This window comes from Brienomyrus brachyistius, unplaced genomic scaffold (genome assembly GCF_023856365.1).
Source record: "Brienomyrus brachyistius isolate T26 unplaced genomic scaffold, BBRACH_0.4 scaffold67, whole genome shotgun sequence".
In the NCBI taxonomy this organism is placed as follows: domain Eukaryota; kingdom Metazoa; phylum Chordata; class Actinopteri; order Osteoglossiformes; family Mormyridae; genus Brienomyrus; species Brienomyrus brachyistius.
Window position 1 is genome coordinate 145,984 of NW_026042342.1, and position 18,193 is coordinate 164,176.

Below are 18,193 nucleotides of genomic sequence, written 5' to 3' on the forward strand. Positions count from 1 at the left end.
ATGTAACGGGGCGATCTGGGATAATTCCCTGCTGCCAGCCCCAACCGTGTGCCTTGAATCCACTTCCTGTCAGTCTGGCCCTTTAAGGCCCCCGAGCGGTGCATTCTGGGAGCCTCCTCTCGCTGTATGTCGTCACCAGCTGTCGTCTAATGAATGTGATGGTGGATGCGACAACCTGCGGGACGGGGAGCAGCTGTGTTTCTTACGACAGGTACGGCTCCGGTCCTCTCTAGGGACCTGTGGGGCCGGCGGCGCGCCTTCGACGGGACGCCGCGGCCGGTGTAGCGCTGTCAGGCCGCCGGGCAGTTAGCAGGGTGACGTGAGCGCTCCTCTGTCCGGCCGGGAGTACCGACTTTCGCTACGTGTACGGGGTGTCCATGGGGAAGGAGGATAGGCCGCTGTCCGCAGAAAGCCGCCGCCGTGCAGCCTGGCCGGGCGCTTGGCTGCGCGTAATTCCGATGCTCTTTCGGGATATCTGCTGCTGATATGTGGTGCAGGGGCCGACGAACTGTGGCTTGCGGGCGAGTCGCCGCGGTGAAGCAGATCCGCCGGCTGGCTTAGACCAACGGACTCCGCCGAGCTGTCCGGGGGGTGCTATGTATTTTCTTTGTGTAGTACTATTTGGGGAGCTGCTCTGTGGTAATTATAGCCAGATATAAACGATTAAAAAAAATCCCTTGGACATCTTTGTTAGTCTGTTAGTGAAGGAGTGCGTGCAGTTGGGGGGCAGACCTGTGCCCCAAAGCTGTGATAATACGCCGCGAATGCTGGTTATACACTTAAAAAATATATTTCCCTTAAAACTTTTTCTTAGGTGTGCTTGGGGATGCTGTGCAATGCATACCAAGTTTTAACATTGCAGTTTAAAAGTACGGAAGATTCCCGTCTAAGTGCAAAGTGAAAGAAGTTATTTTAAGGAAACAGAACGGAATCTAGATATTCCGGAATAAAGAATCCGCACAGCGATGCGGCTGCACTTGCAGCTTCTCTCATCCTCCCGGCTGCAGTTCATTAGTACTGTAACAAACTGTTTTACACGCGTGCAAAGTAAAATCGGAGATGTAGTTTTAATATTTATGTGGGAAAATTGTCGTTTGCGTCCGTTCAATATTTCCGCTACCCCATAATTTTACCGTAAATGAATATCGTTAAAATAGCAGGTTAATCCCGTCACCCGTCTACGCCTGTCATTTATATTCCACCCATTTAATATTACAGTTGTAGTGCTTTGGTCACGTGGCGTGTTGTGACACGTGACCCCTTCAAAGTAAACATGCGTGGGCTCGCGGCCTTCACGTTGATCACCTTCATTCGCATCGCTGCGTTGATTTGACACGTTGATACGAAACGCCCATGGTATAAAAGAACTACAGGAGCAGCAGTGCGGCTGCGGGTGCTGCTAGAGGGAACATATGCTGTCAAGCAGGTGCCCCCTCCCTAATCAGCATTTTAACAATCTGTTGACTACAAAGTACATCGATCAAATGTCATTGGTTTGTTTAGCTTTTTTTGTAAAAGAATACTGACGTTAATGCATGGTTTGGGTAGGGTGCGGCAGGTTTTTTATGTTTACGGAACAGGTTGTTGTTTGTCGGCTGACCTGAGTGCTTGTAATCTTTTTTTGTTTTAAAGTAATGTAATTGCGACCAAAAGGCATTATAGTATGAAGTCTGTTGTGCAGTCAGTGTACTTCGGGGGGAATATACCGTATTTCCCCGAAAATGACAGGTTTTTTTTATTATTATCATTTGCCCCAAAAGATGCATTAAGGCTTATTTTCAGAGGATGTGTTATTTTCCCATGTACAACAAACTACAGTACATTTACCGGTATTCATGAACAAAAATCCACATTAATTCAAATACAGACGTCATGTCATCTTCTAACCGTATCTTCCCATGTAAACAATCTGAACAAAGATCTACTGTGTATACATTTATTCAGATATTAAATAAATATTGTTTCCTGTTTACATCTCATACTAGTTACCGTACAGTCTATAATATAGTAACTATGGCATCTTTTGTTGGGGTAGGGCTTATATTGCGAGCATCCTGAAAAATCATGCTAGGGCTTATTTTCAGGGAAACATGGTACCTTTGCAACTTTCAGTTCTTTCTAAAGTGCCTTACAGTTTATTAAACATTGTATGGCTACAAATAATAGAACCAAAACTTCACTGTTGCATTTAACATGACATTTTGATTGTTCAGCCACTAGGGCAGCAATTTTGTTTGATAGTTTGAAGTATTGAAGGTTTGCACATGTTGCCTTTTGAGCTGTTTTCTGATGGATTCATTTTTATTTTCATACATTGTGACCGTGAGCAAACTCCCAGAATAGCCAGCGTAAATATGAAAGTGTAAATGAAACAACCCTCAAATATTTCGACACGCCTGTTTCAATTTCAGTCCATAGTCGTTTCATCCCTTCCAGTGCAAAAAAAAATTGATGTTTGTTTGAACTTCATATTACAAATGTTATCAGCCATTTCTCTGTGAGACACTGTTTAATACGTCTCTTCCTATTGATACTTACAACAAATAGAAAAGTTATTCATTACGCTTTCTAAGTGTGTGTAAGAGGAAAACGAAGACACCTGCATTTACACAGAACCACCTCTGCCTGTTTCATGGGGATTGTTTTCAGTTGTTTCAGTTCTCTCTCTCTCTCCTTCCTGTGTGCCCTCCTCGCCATGCAGCTAGCCTCCTCGCCAAGGTGGCCCCATGCCATGGCAGCCAGCCACAGCTCCCCCCCAGTGCCTCGCCCCAGCGGCGGCAGCGACGCCGTCTTCAGAAAGGAGCGGGACGCCACGTCCCGGCAGTATAAGCTAGTGCGCTCGCTGCCTGATGTTTGCCCCATGGAACCCAACGGTGAGACACTCATTACTCCTTCCGCCGCCGCCCCCCCATGCCTTTATTAGAGAGCTTTATTGGGAGGAAAAAAATAAAATACTTCCTAGATAAAGTTATGCAGCAGTGAGGACGGTTAACCAATGAGTGAGTTTAATAGAGTGGCCCCCCCTATCCGTGTTCTCAGGAACGGCGGGTTCCGTAATCTGCAGTTTGCAGAAAAACAAAAGTTTTGTAAAATGTGAACCTTGTTTTCATTGCTCCATCATCCTTAGATACATGATGTTTTTTCACTGCTATCGACACTTGGGAATTAGGCTTAAACAGCAGAATCTTTCGTTTGAGAGAGTACAGTACTGTATAGTAATGTACATTGTAGTTTATTACTGCTGTATTTAATGTTGACAGTGTCTTCCTGTATGTAGTTTGTTAGTTACTTTATGTATGTACATGGAAATCACACTATATATGGGGTCCGTGGATGGTCCTCTGTTATTCTTGGTTTTGACTATCCGGTAGGTCTTCTAACGGTTCACTCACGCATACAGAGGGACTTGTGAATTGCAGTTGAATTAGACTGAAGCTTAATGACTTGTTCATGCCCTAACCCCTCACCTGTAGAGCTGCGGGGGCTGAGCGAGGGTCCTTCAGTGGTGGCAGACCAGCACAGATGGACCGTCTACAACTCCAAGGTGAACCTCCCAGCAGCACTGAACGACCCGCGCCTGGCCAAACGGGAGTCCGACTTCTTCACCAAGAGCTGGGGCCTGGACTTTGTGGAAACGGAAGTTATGCCTTCCATCTACCTCCCCAACATCACAGAAGAACACTTCACGGCCTACCTGCAGGAGATGACGCAGGTAACGCGCAAACCGCGTGCTTGTCTCTGCACCCTAAGTCGGATATGTGGCTCTCCGTGTAGTAACGATCATTGTTGTTATGCGTCATCTCAGAGAGAGAGAACCCACGAAAGCTGTAAAAAAATCTACCCTTCAAAAGATGAAGTCACGCCAGGCTCCAGCCTCACGACCAATCACGGTACGCCTTGTTGCACGTGAAGACCATCCCGTTGCGCGCTTTCTCTTGTCATTTATAGTTGTGATAGCTTAGTGAAGCTCGTATCTCACTAGCATTGCCCTGGTGGGGGCTTGTTGCCATGATGCAGGTGGTCAGAGTGCTTGTGTAGTGCTTGGTTAGCGGCACCCTGCTCTTGACGAGTTCTTGGTGTTGTTTCCTCTTTTCCCACAGACAAATCGAGGGCGGAGTTGGAGCAGGTCCCTAAGGTAGTCTGTTAGTCCATCGGACCTTTTCAGTTTCATGTCTTGTTACCTCCCTAAGTGTTCGGTTTGGTCCCTCGGCTCCTGCTTACCTGACCTCTCCCCTTCCCCCTGTCCATTTCTGACAGATCTTCATGAGGCCTGACTTCGCGCTGGACGACCCTGCCACCTTTAATGCGGTCCTGCCCTGGACCCACTTCAGCATAACAGGGGGCAAAGCCAACCGCGACATCGCATCCTCGCGGTTACTGCAGGAAAAGGTGAGGGTGTCTTTATCGGGCTGTTTGTCACTTTTGGTCAGCAGGTGGCAATGCAGTGAAATGTCGATAATACAACCACAATAATACAACCACTACCGAGTTCCGTTCCTATTACTGTGTAGATAAGCAGAATAGTCGTCCAGTGAAAATCATGTTAGCTTAGGTGTGACCGCGACCGGCATCAGCACAGATTTGTACCTATTAGACGGGTCAGGTATCGGCCATATTTGACCGATTCATGTCCGATATTGACTGTAGTTTTCGGCAGTCCGTAAAAAGACCTCCTACATCTTGTTAAATCGATTCGTGCAATGAATTGCACGACAGCTCTTTCGCGGTTTAGATGTGTTTTTTGCAGCATTGAAGATGAACGCAGGTGTGAGCGCAGTGACTTCCCCCTGCTGTGCGCGTACCCTTTGTAGTACGAGGAGCGTAAAAACATCAGAGGGTGATGATCTGGAAGTATTTTATGCTTTTAACAGCAACTAGTAGCGCGGTGATTCGTAATATTTGTAAAAGCAAAGGTGTGAGAGGTGGAAGCAGCATCTAACTTCTTCAGGTCCGCATTTGATAACCTCAGTTTTATAAAAATCGGTGAATGCAATCAAAAAAGTAAAAGTGCCAAAAGTCTTTTGGTTGGTTACTTACGGTTAAGGTTAGGGCTGGGTAGGGGTTAAGGGTGTCGTGATTGGGATTAGGATTTTTCCCATAGAAATGAATGGGTTCCCATTTAGATAGACCAACGTGTGTGTATACATGTATGTATATGTGTGTGTATATGTGTATATATATCAAATATTAAAGTAAAAAGAGCTTTTGTATCGGAATCTCTATTGGTATTGGCAGTTGTGTATCGGAATCGGATTAGAATTGTAATAATGTGGATCAGCCCATCCCTACTTTGGTTTTCAGCCTTCCATACTCCAACAAGTGGGCATTTGTACATTCTTCTTCAAAGATGTATTTAATTCTAACATTTTTGCCATAAAAACCACTAATTTATTGCCCGTTAACTTGTAAATGTATGCATTGGTTGGAAAATGAATCATTTATTGTCGCCAATGTTTTATGTTTGTTGCTACAACAAGGACAACAATAATGAATAACAATAACAAGAATATTAATAATAATCAGTAATGGTTATTTGTGAGGCTGCTGAGATTTAAGGCTGCGTGCCCCCCCCCCCTGCCCCCCAGCTGAGTCACTACCTGGACGTGGTGGAGGTCAGCATTGCCCACCAGATCTCCCTGCGCTCCGAGGCTTTCTTCCATGCCATGTCCTCGCAGCACGAGCTGCAGGACCGACTGCATGGGACGGCGCGGGCGGTGGCGGTGCTGCGGGAGCGCACGGCCGCCATGGAGCGCGTCATGTGCGAGGGCCCCCTGCAGGCACTGCGCCTGGGCCTGGCGCGCAACAACTGCGCCAAGCTGCACAGCAAGCTGAAGCTGATGGCAGCTGTGCACCAGACGCAGCCCACCGTGCAGCTGCTGCTGTCCACCTCAGAGTTTGTTGGGGCCCTGGAGCTCATCACCACAACGCAGGAGGTGCTGCAGCAGGAGCTGCAGGGCGTACACAGCTTCAGGTCAGCAGGGGCCTCCGTCTGAGCGCTCTCATTGGTGTCTATTGTTGTTATTTGTATATTGTCCATTTTTCTTTGAAATCCAGTTTTAGTTTTCAATGCTATTTTTATTTTAAAGACACATTTCTATTTTTTATACATTTTAGTTAAAGTTTTAATAATTTTATGTCTAGGAATAGACTGCTACTTTATGTCTGATCGAATGCACAGTTATCCAGACACAATGTTCCAGGTATTAGTAATAGTAAAGATAAGCAAATTAATGATTAAAGAAACAAATCATTACTTTAGCTAAACTAATAGTAAAAAATGGAAACACAGTGTATGATTTGATTTTTATTTTATTTTGTATCTTTCGTAAGCAATACAAATGCTCCTTGACTTGCCGTGGGATCACATTCCAGGGAACCCATCGTAGGTCAAAAATAATTCCGATACGAATATGTGATGTGATACGATATAACAAAATTCAGTACGATGTGTTGTGAAACACGATGTGAGATGTTTATTCTCGCAATTGCTACAATGACTGTGTGTGGCTGCATGGATGCTGCTTTCACCCAGTATCAGTACAAGGTATTATTTGGTATATCACTAACCTGGGAACAGATGAGAACTCAAAACTGACCACTGTATGTGCATCAGTCGAAATATTGTAAAACGAGGAGTTATCTGTGTTTTCAGTTAGTTGTAGTTTATTTTATTTTCGTATCTTGCTTCCGAAATTGTTGTCTCTTTCGATATATTCGTATTCATTAATGATGGTGTTCCTGACGCTCACACACACACTTTTGGGGTTTCTCCTCCTTCCTTGACTTCATTAAACAGCGTAACTTAAATTTGCCCCTTTCCACCTGATTTATTTTAAAACCAGCAGTTGAGCAGTTAAAGGTTTTTCCTTTATAAAAAAGGTTTCAAGTGGTTGTGCTAGTGATCGGTCTTTTAGGAGGATTGACCTCAGGGTCTAGCAGATGATTTGATTTTTTTTCTCTCGGTGAAATGCATCACACCCAAATTTTCTTTAACTTTTCTTTAAACTCTTGAATGTGACACCCCCATGGCCACATACTCCACACACACAGGTGTCTCGCCATGTGCAGTGCCCCTCCGCCACTGTCTTCAACCCCTCACTGCCATGCTCCTCCTCTCTTCCTCTGCAGGCACCTGGGTTCCCAGCTTTGTGAGATGGAGAAGCTCATCGACAAGATGATGATCGCCGACTTCACCACCTACGCCCGGAGTGACCTCGAACGCCCCCTGGAGGAGGACATCCAGGTCCTAGAGAGGGTGCGTGTTTCTCATCTTCATTCGTTAGCCCTCAGTAGGCTTCCCGAGTTTTGCTCCTGGAGAGACAGAATCCAACACATTTTGCAGAATTCCCTGCTCAAATGTATCTTTAACAGCTAATTACCAGGCTAAGTGGGTGCACTGTCAGGAAAAAGACAGTCTATTCCTAGACAATTTGTACCTTTGCTTGTCGCTGGGGCTGTACCCTTGATGGTCTGTCAATTATACCCTAAGCTGTAGGTAATTGTACCTTTGAAGGTACAGAAATGGACTCTGAGGAACCTCCCCAAGGTACTCGCAACATTAATGTAACCCCAAATGGTACAAATATGTTCCTCATAGTTCAATTGGTAGTCCTTTGAGCGCAGCCCCAGTGACAAGCAAAGGTACAAATTGGTACTCTTGTTTTCTGATAGCGTATGTCTGAGCAAGGAAATCTGCAAATTGCTACAAACTGGCTCTCCAGGACAAGACTTGGGGAGCCCTGCTTTAGGGGTACAAGTCAGACCAGATGACATTTTAGTGGTATAGTAGTAGTTTTTTCAGCCCTGGACTTGCTGAACCTGTGATGCTTTGGGTTTGCTGTGTAATGGCGGAATGAATGCAGCGTGATTCACTCAATTTATCACTAGACTGCCAGAATCAATACTCTATCTAACACTATCTATCCTTCCTCTCCTGTAAATGCTGGAGATTCATCAATACACATTATAGGGTGCTGACACACTGCAAGCTGTCTCCACTGATATAAATTAGTAGGGTGAAGAAGCTCTTCTGCTTCATTCTTCATCCGGAAAACAATAATTAAAAAAAAAAAACAATAAGGGAGAGAAATGTCTTGAAAGATAAAACTGCTGCCAGAAGAATGAGTGCCAGTATCCATGAGATAACAGGCAGCTGTGTAGGCACCTTGGGGTCCTGCCTTGCTGACTGTATCAGAAATATAGATATTGATGAGGAGCATTTTGACACTATGGTGATGAACCGGACCATCCTGTGCCTGAAACAGGACAGGCTGCAGTCCCTGGTGTTTGGCTTGCTGCGGCAGAGGAAGCTGGATTTCCTAGACATCTATGATGAGGAGATGATTCAAGCAGCCAAGGGCATCGTGAAGCAGGTAGGCTGGTCTAGGACGGACTGGTCCAGATGGGGTGGGATTGGAGGGGTTGGGGTGCCTGATTTGTTATGTTCTGCCTACATATATTTCTTAGTTTATTACTTTTGTGTGCTTTGGTTTCTGCTGTTATAGTTTACATGCATATTATACTAGTGTTTCCCAGTCTTCGGGATCACAGATAGTCCAGCTCAGGAGCAAAAACGTGGAACGGTTATGGGTCCCCCAAGGACCGGATTGGGAAAAATTGCTATACAATAAAGACTCTGCATTGTTTAGAAAACTCTTAATAAGCCACGAGACATTCAAGCATGGCATAATCCATAGGCACGTCTGTAAAATCGCTGCCATTTAATTTTTCATAAATTATTTGGAAAGTGTGTGGATTGTGACCCCATGAAATACTCGGGGAGCGGAGAACAGATTCAACAAATCGCATTCTCAGCAGCGTGGCGTCTCTGAAGGATTCCGAGAGCTAAATGATCCCATTTGTGTTTCTGTGTGACTCCGCAGTGCGTCGTCAACATGGTGTCGCACATCGAAGAAATCGACACTGAGGTTGTCGTGAAGTAAGTGCCGGTGTGCGTTCTGTGGGACTCTTCCGGGGATGCCTTGGTATGTCTAAGCTCAGCGTGTTGTGACCTGGAGCAGCGAAGCAGAGCGATGCATGTTACCCTTTCTTACCCTGCGATGAGAGGCTCTCATAAACTTGTTTTTATGAGCTCGCCTGAACCAGTGATTCAGTACACAGACTATTTGCTTGTGTAGAGGGGCTGCTTATAGCTTTAGCTTCTCTCATATTTTAACTCGTTACCAGGTTAGCGATGAGTGTTTATGGGGTAACAGCGGTAGGTCCGTCGTTTTGCATTATTGTTATTTTAACTGTTTTGTACTTTTGGGAAATTTCGGCCTTCTGAAATTACGGTCAGCATTTAACAGCCACTGAATCTGTGACGTCAAAGTCTGGAGATCCACTTATCTTCTGTTCACAACCAGTATTGATGTTGGGTGTTGGGTGATCTGATCACAGGTGGGCAGCGCTAAATACGCCCGCTCATTAACATGCATCTCCGTGTGTATCTTGCCTGGCCGCTTGTAATCAGATTTCACTTTCCCCACAACTTATTTAAATAGGAACGTAAATCGCTTACGAATGCAGAACCTGCCAAACATTAAAAGAAGAAATCAAAACAAACCAAATAAGATGTTTGTAGTGACACTATACTCAAAATACACTAAATAATCAATGTGTTCTTTTATTTTTAAATAATTCCATAAAGGGTGCTATATTTCCTAATAATGTTTATTGTCTATGAATAATTTTCATTTAGCAGTCATTACTGTAAAATATTTGACCTAATGCAAATTATATGTTTGATTTGGAGCAAATGTAAAAGAAGGAAGTAGTCAGGACTGGAGTGAGACTGGATTTCTGACTGGGAGTTTGAGCCTCCGGACAGCCCAGTATAAAACTATGTAAACAATCACAATATATGTTTCTATTCATTTTGCAATTATCTAGGCTGTTGAATGCACATTCTTACCTACATGCTTTAATTTTGCAATATTAAAGCACAGAGCACCTTTCACAAAAACAAGGAAACTTCGTCAAAGTGCAGCTTACAGTAAATATGTGATCTGTGCAAATTTCGAAACATGTTTAATGAATCACTAAAATTACCGTGTGAATTTGTCAGGACAGTCCGATATTAACCCAACTTCCCAGTTGACTCAGACTTATTTTTTGACGTTGTAGGGAAAAAGATGCATACTACACAATGGCTGACTCTGCACTGACTTGCGGTCTGAAAGTTATCATGTGTCAAATCCCGCTTCCGCGTCTAATGAGTTTGTACATACTTACGGCCACAGGAGCACGTCTGCTGAGTGGGTGGTCCGTCAGGACTCATTCCTGTTCACACTGCTATAAGAATGTAACCAAATGCGTGCCAGACCATCTCTGGATGTGTTTTTAGTCTGGTTTGGGTGTATTTACATCTGTATTTAGTGCTGTCCACTTGTCATCGGATCACCCAGGATGCCTGTGAATACCAGGTGTGCACAGGGTCTCGTCCTTGTTTGCATGTCCTCCTTACCTTATCTGTTTATGATGACGTCTGCAGATGAAGCACTGGTCTGCTTATCTGATGCTAGTCATAGCAATAACGTGCTAGATTAGCCCCTTACATTATTAACAGTAAACAAATTTATCAGCAACGGTCATCGCACAGAACCATTCGTAGGTGGAGTAAATGAAAGGCGGTGTTGTTGAATGAAGGATGTTTAGGGGACGTTTCCTCAGCGCTTCTGCGCTGCTTGCCCGTGTCTACCTTAGCACGTGATCTTCTCCCTTGCTCCCGAAGGCTGGCTGACCAGATGAGGCTCATGACCTTCCCTCAGTGGTTCGACCTTCTTAAGAGTGTCTTCTCAAGTTTCATCCTCTTCCTGAAGAGGATCAAGGTAGGAGAGTCCCACTTTTTTCAAAATTAACGTTTTACTCCACGCAGTGACAGCCTGCTACCTTTTAGCAGGTACGTAGCATCTCAGAGCCTTGAAACTTTAACCCTTGTGCCATATAAGATTAGGACATTGAGTGCTGTCCAAACATCTCGGATCACTAGTGAAAATGCTTCTATTTTGCATTCTTTTCTTATTTGATACAAAGAAGCTCATTACAGATTATGTAAAGTGAACCATCGAATGGAGGTGTTTTGGTTAGCTATGTTTAGCTATATGATAACTGATCAATTGTTTCCTAGGCAACATTAAGCGTGATAAGAAATGTGGTGCTGGAGGTGATGGATGGTAACCAGAGGATCCGGCTGGCAGAGGCAGCGGCAGCGGCAGTGGGGGTGGGTCGGGCAAGCCCCGAGGCCCCCCCATCCAGGGATTCAGAGCTAGCCTACCTGACCCACGAGGGCATGTTCATCAGCGATGCCTTCAGTGAGCCAGACCAGCAGCTAGGTGGGGCCACGTCAGGCCCAGACTCCGCCTCTGGAACCACAGAGTCGTCGTCCAGCCGTGAGCAAGCCACCCCACCATTGGTGCGGGCGTCTGGTGCAGTGTATGTACCGCCCTGCTCTTCCCTTGGCCATTACCTGGGGCCACCACTAGGATCAGCTGACTACCAGCATACCACTCAGAAATCAGCCACCTAGTGGGCATGTAGATAATTACATGTGTGAGAAGCATTAAGCCCCAGTTTTTTTACGAGTCTCTGTCTAAAAAGTGACTCTTAAAAAGTTGAGGGCTGGGTGTGATTATAAGCAGACTTTCACCTGTGGCTTTTACGTCTTAGCTGGCCTGCTTTTTTCACACTACAGATTCTGAAGCTGAAGCTTGACATGCATCTTGCTGTTGGTAATTGTCATATACCCGTCCAGCCTATAGGGGGCGCTGGTGAATCACCCAAGCTCCTCTCCTGACAAAGTGATTCCAATCACACTCCTCTGTTTTAGACTTAAAGTGACAGTGGGCGATCTCCCCCTGGTGCCTCCTGTAGCTGTTGGGTATGCGAGTACTGGGTGTGAATGCAGCAAGCCGGTTTTCCCGCTCTCGTCTCAAACCCGATCCCCGGTGTCCCCGCAGGGTGAACGAGGACATGATGCCGACGGACCTGGAGCTAGGCCGCGTGGCCAATAACATACAGGAGCTCCTGTGCACGGCCTCAGACGCCAGTCACGACCGCTGCGTCAAATTCCTCATGGCCCGGGCAAAGGTACAGCAGCCGCGCGTGGGCAGGCTCTCAAGCGGCCGGTCTCCGATATCCTGCTGCTGCGCTGGCCTGAAGCGCTTCAGGAAGCCGTCTTAAAAGCGTTCCTCCGAAATAATCAGACTCCCAAACGCTGCTAGCCTCCCCGGCACAGAGCATATGCCCGCATGACTGCATCCCACACAGCTCCCGAGCTCAGACTCCGAGGCACCGTCGGAGGCTACGTGCAGCATGGCGCACAGTCGGTCATGTCTAATTTGAGGCCACACCTGCTGGTAGAGTCTCAGCGTTCCTACCAACTGGACCGGTCACTCCTTTGAGAGCTGAGCTTCTCTTGGAACTGGGGCCATTCCTGGAACTTTCCGCTGCAGTCTCTTTGAGTAACGTTTAGTTCCTCTGCCTCGAGTGTGCTGTTCCGTGGGGGGGTGGGGCGCTACGGATGGCGTGGTGACCCCTAGCAGCAGTTTGTTTTTGTGTATGTGCATGAGTACACGGTAGAGAGGGAGTTTCCTCCCTCAGGGCCGACATTGACAGCTGGCGTCTCTACGCTCTGCTGCACCTTGCTGGTCTCGTGGATCTTCCTGCACGTCACACTGCGCCGTCCCTGACAATATGTTTATGTGCTGAAATGGGGGGGGGGGTGATATCATCATAACTGAGGGAGACTGGTGATTTGCCAGCATACTCTGCAGTGCATGCATCATCAGTCCTGGTATCTCCAGACCCGTAACTCTGAAACCTCTTGCGCTGCCCCCTTCAGGATGGCTCCTTGGAGCGGCTGAGCTCTTCCGAGTTCGTGTGCCTGTCCCAGGAGGTGGAGAACTTTGTGTGTGAGACGGAGCAGCTGTGCCAACGCCGCAGCATGTCCCTGCGGGGGGCGCTGCAGAGCCAGGCCAACCGCTTCGTTCACCGCTTCCATGAAGAACGCAAGACCAAGCTCAGGTGTGGGGTGGCGGGAATAAATGGGGTGCAGAGTGCCCCGGCATCTGGTCGGCCCAGACGCGTCTGACATTCCTGTCCCCCTGCCAGCCTGCTGCTGGATAACGAGCGCTGGAAGCAGGCGGAGGTTCCCGCAGAATTCCAAGACCTCGTGGACTCCATCGCCGACGGCAGGATCACGCTGCCGGAGAAGAAGCGGGCCGGTACGGTGGTGCTCACCGCCCCATGCAGTGCTCGTGAACACAGCGGGGTGACCTGAATCAGACCCCCTCCACCAGGAAGGGCGGTCCCCCCGGAGTGAGCCATGCCGCTCGTACGTCCCGGGTGTCATTGACGCTGTGATGTTCTGCACTTGCCCTCTCAGGCCCCGAGGAGCGTAAGCCCAGCGAGTCCCTGTGTGTGGATGGACAGAAATACGCCGTCGTGGGGTGAGTGGGTGTCTGGGCATCCGTCGCTTGGCTAACGTACGTGGTTCCTTCAGCCCGTACCTTCCATGCCTGCCCCCATTAGGACGGTGCTGCTGCTGATCCGGATCTTCCTGGAGTACTGCCAGTGCGTGAACGACATCCCGTCCATCACCACCGACATGCTCACGCGACTCACCGACCTCTTGAAGGTACCGGCTGGCCTCTGTAGTCATCTCCTGCCTAAAGCTCCCTGGATGGGTGACTGTGAGCTAAGGTTAATGGGGGGTGGGGCGTGCAGGTCCCTGGGGGGGTGGATTACTGTGCACTTTTATTTTATTGGTTCCCCTAATGTTGAACCTGGGTGTGAATGGAAGTTCACCCTAAGCCCACCCCCAAGATGGGCACCCATGGGTGAGGTTCTCCGATGTGGTTGTGGGAAGTGTGACATACCCTAGATCAGGGCTATTCAAGTCATGGTTGATTTTCCAGCCTTTCTTTTACCTGTGAACTGGCTGTGAAGCCTCCAGCCAATCAGAATCAGTAATTATTCAACTAACTACCTAGTAGAACTGAAAACAATGCCTGGATTTGGAATCTTCAACCTGTTCCTGCATTTGTGCTCACAGCACTTCAACTCACGGACCTGCCAGCTAGTCCTGGGGGCTGGGGCGCTGCAGGTGGTGGGACTCAAGACCATCACTACAAAAAACCTCGGTACAGTATGGACAACAGGGGGCGCTGTTTCAGTGTCTAATGTTGAGGGTGAAGGTCTGGAAAACCCATGGTGGCCGGGGAGAGGCACAGCCAGGCACAGGCTGCTTCAGGCCACACCTCTTTTCATTTAACCCTTTTTAAGGTTAACGGTGTGAGCTATCCCCGCCAACCACAGGTCTCGCGTCTCATTTTTCCCAAGATTAACAGCACTGTTTGTATGTAGATGGTCTGCTGGCACATTTGACTATCTAAGTACTGCAGGTAATTAGTCTGAGAACCAAGATGGAAGTGGTATAGTTAACCTATTTTACAGAAACCCTTCAGAAATAACACCCTTTTAGATATTGTATTCTTAATATTTATTAAGACAGTTAAAGCTCTTGTATCTGCCATTCGGTTAACAAGCCCACTGTGGTCGCTGGCACAATTCTAAAGTATCAGTACAAAAATAAAAAAAATTGCAGTAAGTAATAGTGTTTTTAGATTTGTATAAAACTAAAAATAAAAGCATTGTGCTAGTTCTTAAGCCTGCCTACAAAGTGGCATGCTATATTAATCTTTCTGCTTGTTCCACAAAAGTTTACCTAACCATCTCTTGTGTTGTATCGAATATCTGACTTCATCCTGCTGTGTGTGTGGAAGGGTTGACGCAACTTTAAAAAATATTACGATTCTGTGATTCAGCCGGTGTGAGAGCGCGGTTTCCCCGCGCCGGTTCTCAGGTAGTCGGTGTGAGAGTGCGGTTTCCCCGCGCCCGTTCTCAGGTAGCCGGTGTGAGAGCGCGGTTTCCCCGCGCCGGTTCTCAGGTAGCCAGTGTGAGAGCGCGGTTTCCCCGCGCCGGTTCTCAGGTAGCCGGTGTGAGAGTGCGGTTTCCCCGCGCCGGTTCTCAGGTAGCCGGTGTGAGCGCGCGGTTTCCCCGCGCCCGTTCTCAGGTAGCCGGTGTGAGAGCGCGGTTTCCCCGCGCCAGTTCTCAGGTAGCCGGTGTGAGAGCGCGGTTTCCCCGCGCCGGTTCTCAGGTAGCCGGTGTGAGCGCGCGGTTTCCCCGCGCCGGTTCTCAGGTAGCCGGTGTGAGCGCGCGGTTTCCCCGCGCCCGTTCTCAGGTAGCCGGTGTGAGAGCGCGGTTTCCCCGCGCCCGTTCTCAGGTAGCCGGTGTGAGAGCGCGGTTTCCCCGCGCCCGTTCTCAGGTAGCCGGTGTGAGAGCGCGGTCACTCACACTCGCCATGTCCCTGCAGCTCTCGCCTCCCGCTGCCTGCAGCTGGTACTGCACTACATCCCCATCATCAGGGCCCACTTCGAGACCAAGCTGCAGCCCAAGCAGTATAACATCCTCAGGCACTTCGACCACATCACCAAGGTAAGCACCACACATGCCTGATGTGGTCACTCGTCCTCCCCTCCACATCCAGCACTGCTGCTGCTGCAGTGTGTTCTTGTCGTAAGATTTAGCAGAATCTGAGACGTGATGCATCCTGGGAGTCTGACCAATCAGGTTGGCTTTGATATTTATCTGTGATTTTGCATGCTGCATACTTAGCAGACCAGGCCCTTATCCTGAGCCGGTACTCGGAGATGACCGTCACCCTGGAAGCACCGGAGCCATTAGGGTGTGCCGCCAGGTGGCGCTATTGATCAGCCTCCACTACCTCTCTCCTGACAGGACTACAATGATCACATAGCGGAGATCCTGGCTAAGCTGGTGGCCATCATGGATAGCCTGTTCGAGAAGGCACTGTCTAAGGTAAACCTGCATCCTCAGACCTTGATGCTCAGAAGTAGCGGTGATTCCCTGCATTAATAATGAATGCAGTCTGGTCTTTAAATCCCTTTTAATTTTGGACAGTATGAAGTGAAGGCCCCAATGCCTTCTGGGTGCTTCCGGACCCTGTGTAAGCAGATGGGCAAGATGCATGAAGCGATCTCTGACCTGCTACCTGAGGAACAGACGCAGGTGTGCCTGCCCGTATCCGCTGCCCCCACCCACCTTAGCGCACCACCCTGAGGAATGTGACTTGTTGGACTTTCTCCTGTTTACCGGATAGATGCTGTTCCTGAGGATCAACGCGAGCTTCAAACTGCATCTGAAGAGGCAGCTGGCCCGCCTGAACGTCAGCAACGATGGAGGCCCCCAGCATGGGTCTGTATCGCTGTTTGCTGGCTCTCCTGCAGGGGGCGCATGTCACCTTCTATACTGTAATAAAGAGAAGCTGCCATACGGTTATATTGCATTGCTGGGAAAGGGCTGTAATTTAGATGTTGTTGCCTTGATTTAATTAAATATAACTGTCGGCGTTTTAAAGGACCTGCAGTTTGAGTGAAGCCCTCCCCTCTGTCATGCTCTCTGCAGGCTAGTCATGGTGGATATCGCCTTTTATACTGGTAACGTCCAAGCACTGAGGTCACTCGAAAAGCTCGACTTGAACTTGGCAGAGATTTGGGAGCAGAAGAGGTGATGGAGGCGGCAGTGGCCTCGCCCTGCTTGGGGGGGAGGCGGCTGGCGGGGGTGGACCACTCCGTGACTCAGGGCTCACTCTCACCATGTCCCAGGGACGTGTACCATGCCCCCCGCCCCCCCCAGCCCAGGACACTGGACCGTGAGAGCATCTGCCTGTCTTGTTGGCGCGGCGAGGGTGCTGCGGATTCTGACCTTGACTGCAGTTGCTCAAGTGGACCAAGCCTGAACACACATTTCTTTTTTTTTGGGGGGGGGGGGGCATGCCTATTCAGGCCACTATGACTGTATCTCAGTGTGCAATTGGTCTGAAATGAGCAGTGGATCTGACAGGGGCAACGGCATGATCACGCTTCAGTGACAGGTGAAAGCTGCGCTCAGCAATCGACCATACTGGTGTCTGTCTGTAGCATTTCGCTTTGTTGCATTTAAACCCAAATCGACAAAGTGGGAAACCGGAGTGCTGCTTCATGGTGTGGAACTGGACATAAATGTAAAAAGGTTTAAATCTTATGATATTTGTATGAATCCTGGGGTTTGAGTATTTGTGAAAACTCTTGGTCTCATCTTCTGGTTTGGCAGAAGGAATTTCTTTTTGCAGAATCTGCTTCTTTAGTTTACATTTTGAATTCTGGTTTTAACTCTGGTTTTAAAGTTCTCTCCTTTGGAATCGCACATTTTACCAGTATTCCACAATGTAAAGGGAAAAATACGTGTGAATGGAAGTTACTCGGCATTCCTGTATTGTTATGCCTTCCTTTTGTGGGCCTTCCCTCAAACGCCTGCCGTATGATGGGTTTTAGCTATGTGTGAGCATTTCTAACTGGTCCCAGTGCCTGGAAAGCCTGACCGTTACTGCGTTCACACAGGGTCGTTTTTGTGGATTACTGAAAGCCCCTTTACACCTCAGACCACGTGCTAGTTTGGTCTGATTTCCCTGAAGATGTAGAATGCTAGTATTACTACAGTCATGCACTTCAAAGTGGAGTAAAATTGCATAAGATGGCGGGGGAGGGGGAGGAATGTGGTCACATGGGACGGGTGAGACACAGGTGGGAACTATGGGGTCTTTGGAGCAGCTGGTGGAGGTTGACTGTCCTCATTGTGATAAGGTTCAAGCTAGGAAACATGGTTCTCTGTGTGCTAGACCAAAACTAAGCAGTAGGTCTCCCTCAAAACTTGAATCGAGATCTTTTCTCGCTGAGGAGAACCCTGCTATTTGTACGCATGTATGCATACCCTGCCGCGGTGTAAGGAATACTGTCTAAATAAGAAACTCTGCTTTATGGGTAGACCCACTACCTTCGAAGAGGACTGTTTTGTATCAAACATGCACTACTGATTACCAGTGCTGTACGATTCACTGCTAGCTCAAAAGTGCCTACTTTTGATAAATATCGGAGACCATGACGCCCATCTCTTCCGACAGTGCATATTCCGTCTCGAGTGCCTAACAGGCTTCTTCCCAAGGGAACCAGGTCTTCATGCCCCAGCAAAGATAAACCAACTAATCAGACAGCATGCCTGAGAGTTTTAAGCATCCTGAAGCCTGAACCATCTATCTCAATAAAATTGGTCATGAAAGTGAAATGCTGTTACCCCA

The 18,193-nt window shown here is 47.9% G+C and overlaps 1 protein-coding gene and 1 long non-coding RNA gene across 2 annotated transcripts; both read left to right on the top strand.

Moving 5' to 3' along the window:
- The first annotated feature begins 74 nt into the window (after positions 1–74).
- vps54 (VPS54 subunit of GARP complex) lies at positions 75–18,180 on the top strand. Its single transcript, XM_049002344.1, has 23 exons — positions 75–211; positions 2,702–2,873; positions 3,474–3,712; positions 3,806–3,890; positions 4,101–4,135; positions 4,258–4,389; positions 5,586–5,971; positions 7,129–7,255; positions 8,265–8,372; positions 8,883–8,938; positions 10,733–10,829; positions 11,129–11,433; positions 11,958–12,087; positions 12,842–13,023; positions 13,111–13,223; positions 13,385–13,448; positions 13,531–13,636; positions 14,054–14,141; positions 15,374–15,495; positions 15,799–15,879; positions 15,982–16,089; positions 16,181–16,275; positions 16,486–18,180. The coding sequence occupies exons 2-23, from the start codon at positions 2,732–2,734 to the stop codon at positions 16,589–16,591; spliced, it is 2,907 nt and encodes a 968-aa protein (XP_048858301.1). The 5' UTR covers positions 75–211; positions 2,702–2,731; the 3' UTR covers positions 16,592–18,180.
- LOC125725430 (uncharacterized) lies at positions 14,148–15,210 on the top strand. The gene is made up of 3 exons (XR_007387478.1): positions 14,148–14,863; positions 14,906–14,947; positions 15,116–15,210. It is a non-coding gene; the product is annotated as an uncharacterized LOC125725430 (long non-coding RNA).
- Positions 18,181–18,193: the final 13 nt, after the last annotated feature.

Coding starts and splice junctions, on each gene's coding strand:
- vps54 (XM_049002344.1), top strand. CDS start 2,732: ATGGCAGCCAGCCACAGCTCCCCCCCAGTGCCTCGCCCCAGCGGCGGC. Junction 3,891..4,100: donor CAGCCTCACGACCAATCACG/GTACGCCTTGTT, acceptor CTTTTCCCACAG/ACAAATCGAGGGCGGAGTTG. Junction 12,088..12,841: donor TCCTCATGGCCCGGGCAAAG/GTACAGCAGCCG, acceptor TGCCCCCTTCAG/GATGGCTCCTTGGAGCGGCT.